We start from the raw sequence: 9,715 nt of genomic DNA, 5'->3' as shown, positions 1-9,715 counted from the left end.
ATAGTTTAATTTTTGTTTCATTAGTGGATGCTTTTATTTTTTTAATTGTTTTTCATGATTCTGAGCTAGAACTAGAATTATGACTTCTTTTTTTTTTTTTTAGGAAAAAAGAGAGAAAAGATGAGATGACAGTTTAAAACTGTCATCTTTGCCTTTTTAATTACGCTTTAACGTCGTCATCTTTTTGAAAGATGACGGTTTTAAAGCATTTTAATGACGTTTTACAACTTTCATCTTCTACTTTCAATTACGTTTAAAAAGCGTCATTGTTATAGATATTAATGACAGTTTAAAACCGTCATTTTAAGATTTAGACTTTTAATGACAGCTCTATAGATGATAGTTTCAAAACTGTCATCTTTCACGTTTAATGACACTTTTAAACTGTCATCTTTTACGATTATTGTAGTAGTGTCAGGCTCCACCTCACGCGGCCTTCATCGCCTCTCTGTCTCTCTGCAGTAGCTCTCCTCTCCTCAGCAACTCCGTGAGCCTGACCCTGCATCTCTCTAAAGGCCTGAACTCCCAGCGGCCCCGCCAAATGCTCTCTCTGCTATGTGGCGTAGTCCATGTTGGGACGCAAGTGGCGTGTCAAGTCAGTGTCAGGCTGCATGAATGTCTCCAACTCTGCCCGTGTGTACTCTCCCGTGTGTGAAGCCCGTGGTGGAAGTGGCCTGGGCACCTGGAACTCAGTATAGCCAAGTGACTGGCGTGTCACTCGATCTCCCAGGTACCATTGCCAACCAAAGGCCGACTCCAGCAACACCCTGCTAGCTGTGATAGCTCTACTCCTAGCCAAGTTCTTAGGCTCTGGCCCAGCCACTCTCCAAGGATCCCAGTTGACCTGCAAACAGGACAAGTAGGCAATGCACATAATTAATCGGTGACAACATTAAAACAATAAAGGGAATACATGACTAATTATGGAAGTTTTTCATGTTATACCTGTGATGCTCTTAGCTCGTCCAAGTACAACCAGAAGGCATTTATGTCACCTCTTCCTTCTTTCGTCCCCACGTTCTCCTTGCTCCAGATCAGTGCGCGGGGGAGGGTGCTCAAGTCGGGATGCTTGCATGTTGGTAGGTACATCCGCAGCACTTCGTAGGCCCAGAGCTGTACAATGTTTAAACATTCAAAAGCATTAGTCGCAGGGTATACAGTTATGCAATTATATCAGTCAAGTAGACTATGCAGTAAAACAAATATAAGTATAATTTGAAGTTGTACTTTACTCTATGGAAATTATACCTCCTAGATCCTCCAGTATCTAGCAGCTCCTTGCTCCATCCTCGTAAAGTCTCCAAGGAAGCCATAGGCCGCACCAAGGGTTGCTCCGCCCTAGTAAAAGCGTGAGGCTGTCCTCAAGTCCTTCAGCGCTGGCAAGTACGACAGGACCTATCACCTTGCTACGCTTACTCGGGTACAAGGAAGCACCAAAGAGGTATAACAGGTATGCTCTGGCCATTTGCTTCGCTTCCCACTCCGTGGTCACCTTTCTCTCCAGGTACCTCTTGAATTACTCGTACCTCACCATACCCTCCTCAATTTTCGGCACTCTTCAAAGAAACCATTCCAGTGCCGCTCGGTCCTCGTGGATGCCTAAGTCAAACGGGATAGGCTCTCCTCCAACTCTCAAACTAGTGATCGCCGCAAAGTTTGTGGGCGTCACTGTCACCTTCCCAGGTGGTAGGTGGAAGGTATTGGTGGTATCCCTCCACTTGTCTACAAGTGCTACCAGTACAACATGGTCATTTCTGACCGGGGAAAGAGTCCGTATGAACTCGCCAAAACCCGCCTCATCCACCAGCTGCCTTACCCTCCGTGGTAGGTTCTCGTATAGCTCAAGGGAACTACTCGCCCCACCGAAGCCGCGAATATCCCTCTGCCTCGCTCTCGCCTATTTCAAACACAAAGATAAACAATAGGGGGACATGTCAGCATACATGGCTTTCATTCTCAACTTCTAGGTAATCAATGCGGCCTACAACAGAAGGTTGGTTCAAGTTATTACATGGCGTACATTACCAGAATTATATCATCATGGCATGATTCAACTCGTGTTTATCATATGTTATTCTAAGTTCAAGTATGTGAAAGCAAATTCAAAATCAAATTACTAAAGGGGTTTCCAGTAATATAACTATTTCCAGGTGTTCGAGATGTGAGTCTCAGGGTCTTTCAACACGAGCTCGGCGTCGTACTCTGTCCGCCGTGGCGTGTAAGCCGCAAAGCCCGACGGCACGAACAAGTGTGCCATGGGAGGCACGTATGCCTCCACTGAAAAGTCAGGATGTGTCAAGCTCTCCGCCTCTATCACCGCTGTCACCTTAGGCCCCTGCGCCTCAGCACCGGCCCTTCCTCGTCCTCCATATCTCTAAAGGGCTCCTCCCTTTCCTTTCTCTCCTTCTCGGCCCTCTCCGCCGCCTCGAAGGCCGCTATTGCTCTCTTCCGCTCTTCCTTGGCCTCCAAGACTGCTAGTTCAATTGCGGGATTATCCTTGAGGAGTTTTGCTAACGCCTCATCACTCAAGTACTCGGCAACGTCATGCTTGGTGACTGGCCTACGGCTCGACGACGTTGCTGCTGGCTGAAACAATACATCCTCCTCCCGATATGTAAAAGGGGCCTCCTGGTCTCTTCCTCCTCGGTCACAGCGCCTTTGCCCTTCACCGAGTCCTTCGGCGAAGATCCACTAGGACCAACGTCACCGCCGCTGGCACCACTGCCACCGACGTCTCCAAAATTTCTCCCAGTCACCACCAAGCCTCCCACGGCCATGCTCGGGTCCGGTGGCTGAACAACGGGCCCCACGACCCTAGATTCCTCCGTCGCGCGCTGCTCCCTCTCCGATGTACGCTGAATTTCCTCGTCACCGAACTCATGCTCGCGGCCTCGATCCCCATCGCCGCTGCCTGTAGCCTCTACACTGGACCCGTGACAGCTTCCACCGGCCGTTGATCTTCTATTTCAACCTCCATTGGTCCTCCCTGGTCCTCCGGATGATCAACCATTTCTCCCTCTCCGCCGCCGTTGCTGTGGTCTGCCATGGATGAGTGAATGAGTTTGGGTCTCTTGATTTTGAAAGAGATTCTAGGGTTTCGAGAGAGTTTGGAGAGAGTTTGAGAGGTTGAGGAGTTTTGAACTTCGAAACTGACTAAGAACTGTTTCTGTAATGACCCCGGGAAGTTTAAAGGTATTGGACAGGTTTGGGTCGGGTTTAGGGCTTGTTCCAGATCCAAACCCTGACAGGCGTCGTGTGCACGCGGGAGTGGCTCTATCGCGCGACATTCAAATTTGGGCCTCAGGCCCATTTAGCTTCTAGCCTGGCCCAATCATGTTTATCTTTTATCTTAGGCCATGGATCTCGTTATGACATTTCAATAAGTGTTTGGATCGACCCGAAGCATTTTGTATCCCCAGTAGTGGTCCGCCCGCGCACGCTGAAATCCAATTTCAAATCAGCGACGATCCATCCGTCCAATTTTTAAATCAGCGACGATCCATTTGTCCAATTTTCAAATCAGTGACGATCCATCCGTCTTTTCAAATCAACGATGATCCATCCATCCATTTTCAAATCAGCGACGATCCATCCGTTAAATTTTCAAATCAACGACGATCCATCCGTCCAGACTCATTTATTCCTCCAGGAGAGTTCGCATCGACAATCGATTCACTCTCCGATCCATTGGTGCATGGTATTTTTACATACTCGTCTGCATTTTTTCATTAAATCAGCTTTTGGGCAGATTTGATAGGTGTCTAGAAATCTTTGACATTACTCATACCAGTCAATGGTGCTCCGCGTGCCGTCAAAGAGGGACTACTATAGACACCCTAGTCTAGATCTCCCAAATGATTTACTTTATTTTTCGGTTTCTTGTTTCCCCGATGATGAATTGGATCGAAAAGCAGTCTTCAGAACGGAAAGGTTTGAACGTGGAGTGATTGGAATCCCTTTTAAACCTTTGTGAACCCGGAAACACTAAGTCAAAACCCTAACTCTAGGTTTGACCAGCGTGTATTGAACAGGCTTCCACACGCGTGTATCAGCTCGCCATGTGTTGGTCAAAGGTCAAAGCTTTGATTGTTGACCAGCGTGCGGGTAGATAGCACATACGCGCGCTGAAGTCACTGACACACGCGCAGATCAGTACCTGTCCCTTTCACCTTTTTCTAGCTGGATTTTATAACCATCAGGGGGCCTATAGGGCTGTAGAACCCCGTTTTTTGTCGCCTGAACAACGTTTTGCAGGTGCTTGGGGTGCCTCCCCTCACACTAACTCCCATCACCTTTTTCAATCTTCTTCACGACCAACCAACCACAACCAGCCTTGTTGGCTGGTTGTATCACCTTGTTTGCCACCAACATTGCTCCTTCCACCCTTCTATATATACCCCCATTAGTCTTCTATATATACCCCCATTAGTCTTCCATTTTAAAGGGTTACAAAATCTCAAAGGTTACAAAAGTTGAAGCAAAAAAAGACGCACAAACCCTAATACACTTGATACTTCATCACTCAAGCTATCTTCATACACTCATTTTACAAGCTCTACCTCCTTGTTCAACCCATTTCCAAAACCACTCAAGCAAAGGTACAAACACCTTCTTTTGCCTATTGTTTTGATCCTTGAGGGGGGCTGGCAGGGCTAGGGCTGGTAATCAATACCAGTTCTGCCCCTAAAGTCAGCAGGGTTACAAGAACCATGAACTGGTTTTCTCACGCGCGCTGGACTCACATGCGCGCGCGCCTGTAATAGGCTGCACGCGATGGTCCACTTGGGGATGGAATGCTGGTTATTTTCTATTTTTTTAAATATCTTATAAATCACTGTGGTGCATGTTAAAATCTGACTAGTTGTTTTGCATGATAAAATTGTTAATTTAGTTCAGCATGCTTCATTGTTTGCTTTGGGATGCCCCTGGGTTGCTTTTGAGTATGTTTCAAAGCCTAGACATGCAAAGCCAATTCCTAGAAGTCCAGTCAGAACAAGCGCGTGCTTGTCCTTATGTGACGCATGCTCGTCGGTTCATTTCCAGTGATTGGTTCTTACATGGGCAACTTGGCCTTGAGCCTTGTTTTAATACCCCCACTATTTAGGGGTTGTATGTCAGTTTTATTCATTCTGTTTGTAAATATTATCTCTGTCTATACATATAAACTACTTGGTTTGCCCCCTGGGTGAGCACTGGTCTTTCCAGAGCCCAAAAGGGGATAAAATACATCCTGTGATGGAGTATCAACACGCTTGCGTTTGTATGGCTTTGGCGCACGCCTGTCAACTTGCATGCATGTAGATCCATGCATGCAGGTCAGCCTCTGTGCACGTTGAATTCATATAAGGCACTGTTCTGATAATTAATCACAGCATAGGATTTTATCCCATTTTATTTCTCAATGTTTCATCCATCCATGCTATTCTTGATCATATCCTGCAAATTGTTACAGCATTGATCTCCGATTAAACTGTTTCCCCCGCCCTAATTGGCTAAAAATCAATTAATAAAAGAAGAATCACAAATATTTTCACAAAATGCCTAAGTAGAGACCGAGCTCTGGATTGAGCGAGAGGGGTGCCTTAAAACCCTTTCCCTCTCGTAACCTGACTCCCGAACCCAAATATGGTTATGACGGACTGGTGCTTTCACTTTTTCAAAATCAAACAGTGCGGCAGGTGCTTCGAAATATTGTTCCTTGGGTTTTGGACCTTCAAAACCCGAGCGGCGACTCTGTATTCTTAGTGTTTGCCATCCACGCTCGCGCTCCCTCGATACGGGCCCTCACCATTAGGAAAACGGAATTTCCTAAGGGCATGCTGCCCACACTTGGCGAGCATCATGCCGTTCATATGAGGTCCGTAGACTCCTTTATGAATCTCCTTCATCACTCTTTCTGCTTCTGCTCCATGGATACATAGCTTGTGCATTCCATAGTGTGATCTCCGATACAAATTTTCCCTGCAGATGATGTATTGGGCTGCGAGCCTTTGGAGAGCAATTGGGTCTTTCTTGCTTGCGTCAGCAGGATATTCTCCTCTTTCCACAAATCTCCAAATGTCATAATACCAGGGGTTGCCATCATCAGGTTCATCAATAACCATAACGTGTTGGTACACCGGGGAATCTCTTTGTTCAATCATAATGGGTCTTAGTTTCACACCGACGGGGATTTCAATCATGGATGCCAGCATTGCCAAAGCATTCGCAAATTGATTCTTGAGCCTTTGTACGTGAATAAAAGTTACCTTGTTGAAATGAGGGATGAGATCTTCAAGGTCTTGATGATATGGCTTTAGCTTTTCCTCATTGACTTTCCAGTCGCCATTGGCTTGTGACACCACTAAGTTCGAGTTTCCCACCACTTCCAATTTTTATAAGCCAATTTCAATGGCTGCTTCCATGCCTACAATACAAGCCTCATACTCTGCTTGATTATTGGTGACTTCAAAATTTAACTTGAACGCAAGCGGTATATGGGATCCGTCGGGTGCTATTATCAGCACACCAATTCCAAACCCTTTTTGATTAGCAGCCTCGTCGAAGTACAACCTCCAAATGTCTTCAGCTATGATCATCAAATCTTCATCAGGAAACTTAAACTCGGTATCTTCTCCTCCTTCAACCAGATAGTCAGCCAAAAACTTCGCAACGACCCTTCCTTTTACTGACTTCCTTGTGACATATTTGAGTTCAAACTCTACCAACATAAGCAACCAGCGTGCCAGCTTCCCCGTGAGAGCTGCTTTCTCAAATAGGTACTTCAAAGGATCCATTCGAGAGATTAACCTTACCGGGTATGCCAGCATGTAATGGCTCAGCTTCTTGGAAGCCCAAACAAGTGCCCAACAAGTCTTTTCCAATGGAGTATAGAGTTCTTCGCATCCAACCATCTTTTTGCTTAGATAATATATAGCCCTTTCAACCCCATCGTCTCCTTCCTGTGCCACCATACACCCCATCGCGGATTAAGTGACAGACAAGTATAGGATCAAAGGTTTTCCCATCACAGGTGGTGTTAGTACCGGTGGGTTTTGCAGATTGATTCGAATTGCCTTAAAAGCTTTTTGACACTTGTCATCCCATTCAAATGGTACTCCTTTCTTAAGCAGGCAAAATATTGGCTCATAGGTCGAAGTCAACTTTTGCAATGAATCGACTAATGAAATGTACTTTGCCGAGGAAGCTTCTTACACCATTCTCGGATCGAGGTGGTTCCATTTCTAGAATGGCTTTGATCTTCAAAGGATCCACCTCAATGCCTCGAGTGGTAATCACGAATCCTAACATCTTTCCTGTAGTGACCCCAAATGTGCACTTGGACGGGTTAAGCCTCATTCTGTACCTTCGGATTCTTTAGAAGAACTTTATAAGAGCTGGTAAGTGTCCCTCTCGCTCCTTAGCCTTGACGATCATGTCATCAACGTAAACTTCTACTTCCTTGTGAATCATGTCGCTGCTCGCTGATAGGTAAACTGTGACGACCCAAATTTTTACATTGCCTCAAAATTAATACATCTCCAATAATTACAAGTCTTCAAGATAAATATACATGGTGTGCCTAAAAACCTCAAAAATGATACAGATTTTCTAAACAATCTCTATAAAGCTTAATCATTCAAATACTGCAACTCGGGTCGCCACTAACTTTCCTCTGCACCTGAAAAATATAAAACACCTGGGTAGTATATGCAATACGAGGACAATAAACATGGCTAGCGTTAAGAATATACTCAATAAACGAGGATAGTAAATCAAGTAGGATCATTCTGAACGTTTTTCATTTGTAGCCTCAGACCTGACTCATTTCAATAACATGCTAAGCACCGCCCAGGTCAAAACTCTGTATTGGGCACATGGGCCCCATAAACATACTGGACTCCCCATGGGGCAGTCCATCGTACATCTTTCATAACTCTATGACCCGGTGGGCTTAAACATGAACCAATCTGTTCCATGGCTTTCAGCCAAATACTTTTTGTGTCACGAAACAAGAAGTAACAATAACTGAATCAACAAGCTTAGACATCAAATGAGTACAAATATGAGAGAATCAAAGAATACTCTTTGCAAGGAGATTTAGCTAGGAATGTATTGCACACTACTAGGTACCTCAAATTGTAATCGCGACTGTAGGATATGTGAATTTCAGCTCCATAAACTACAAACTGAGATTTCATCACAGACAGAATTAAGTTGCACCAATTGTCTACTTTGCTATATGGACGTATGATAACTCCAAGTTTTCTTTCCACTTTTAATGTCCCAAATGTTTATTAGTTATATATACCCAATGAAGGTTGGTCATCAAGTGTCAATTCACCAAGTCCTCCTTCGCAGATCCACGTCCAGCTCATTTCTCCATGGCACCAACACACCACACCAACACGTTGCACAATGCACCGAATGGCCCCCCCTATTTTTTTTTCCTTTCCTGTGTTGTCTAATTACCCAACTCAAATGAAATACTATTTAAAAAAATACAGGGTATTACAGTCTCCCCACCTTAAGAAATTTCGTCCTCGAAATTTAGCTTCCACATAACCTCAAAAATTTAGACATCCTAATAACCTCAAAATGTTCATTGTTCTATCAACCTCAAAAGATCAGCATGAATTATAATCACCTCAAAGATTGTCTAATCCGAAATAATCAATTTCTAAGACCTCCAAAAATCGGAATCCTAATAACCTCAAAAATCTGAACTACGTTTCAACTGCACACTCTAATCAATATTTTTTTTTTCCTCCCTATAACCTCAAAAAAAAAAAAAATCAGGCATCCTTATTCCCTCAAAATTCAATTACCTATTAACCTTATAATGTCACGACTTCGCTTTTGCTGCGAACTCTGATAAACAAAATTTTCTATAACCTCAAAAGTCACATGCCCACCAAATCCCATGTAAGACCTATTCCCTAAGTTCTAATAGCAACTGTGAAGACCAAAATTTTTACATTGCCTCAAAATTAATACATCTCCAAAAATTACAAGTCTTCAAGATAAATATACATGGTGTGCCTAAAAACCTCCAAAATGATACAGATTTTCTAAACAATCTCTATAGAACCTAATCCTTCAAATACTCCAACTCGGGTCCCCACTAACTTTTCTATGCACCTGAAAAATATAAAACACCCGGGTAGTCTATGCAATACGAGGACAATAAACATGGCTAGTGTTAAGAATATACTCAATAAACGAGGATAGTAAATCAAGTAGGATCATTTTGAACGTTTTTCATTTGTAGTTTCATACTCGGCTCATTTCGATAACATGCCAAGCACCACCCAGGTCAAAACTCTGTATTGGGCACATGGGCCCCATAAACATACTAGACTCACCGTGGGGCAGTCCATCGTACATCTTTCATAACTCAATGACCCGGTGGGCTTAAACATGTACCAATCTGTTCCATGGCTTTCAGCCAAATACTTTCTGTGTCACGAAACAAGAAATAACAATAATTGAATCAACAAACTTAGACATCAAATGAGTACAAATATGAGAGAATCAAAGAATACTCTTTGTAAAGAGATTTAGCTAGGAATGTATTGCACACTACCCGGTACCTCAAATTATAATCGCGGCTGTATGATATGTGAATTCCAGCTCCATAAACTACATACTGAGATCTCATCACAGACAGAATTAAGTTGCACCAATTGTCTACTTTGCTATATGGACGTATGATAACTCAAAGTTTTCTTTCCAC

General features: G+C 43.8%; 1 protein-coding gene across 1 annotated transcript; it reads right to left on the bottom strand.

The window, feature by feature from the left end:
- Nucleotides 1-5,741: 5,741 nt before the first annotated feature.
- LOC131299698 (uncharacterized) lies at nucleotides 5,742-6,962 on the bottom strand. The gene is made up of 2 exons (XM_058325277.1): nucleotides 6,416-6,962; nucleotides 5,742-6,364 (listed from the first exon to the last, which is right to left on the bottom strand). The coding sequence occupies exons 1-2, from the start codon at nucleotides 6,960-6,962 to the stop codon at nucleotides 5,742-5,744; spliced, it is 1,170 nt and encodes a 389-aa protein (XP_058181260.1).
- Between the last annotated feature and the right edge of the window lie 2,753 nt (nucleotides 6,963-9,715).

This window comes from Rhododendron vialii, chromosome 9a (genome assembly GCF_030253575.1).
Source record: "Rhododendron vialii isolate Sample 1 chromosome 9a, ASM3025357v1".
Taxonomy (NCBI): domain Eukaryota; kingdom Viridiplantae; phylum Streptophyta; class Magnoliopsida; order Ericales; family Ericaceae; genus Rhododendron; species Rhododendron vialii.
Note: the sequence above shows the minus strand (reverse complement) of the source record. Positions and strands in the feature narration are given on the sequence as shown.

Bases quoted from the DNA above. Each gene is read 5' to 3' on its own strand.
- LOC131299698 (XM_058325277.1), bottom strand. From the start codon at position 6,962: ATGGGGTGTATGGTGGCACAGGAAGGAGACGATGGGGTTGAAAGGGCT. The intron at 6,365-6,415 runs GTATTGTAGGCA...AAAAATTGGAAG, and splicing joins TCAAGCAGAGTATGAGGCTT to TGGTGGGAAACTCGAACTTA.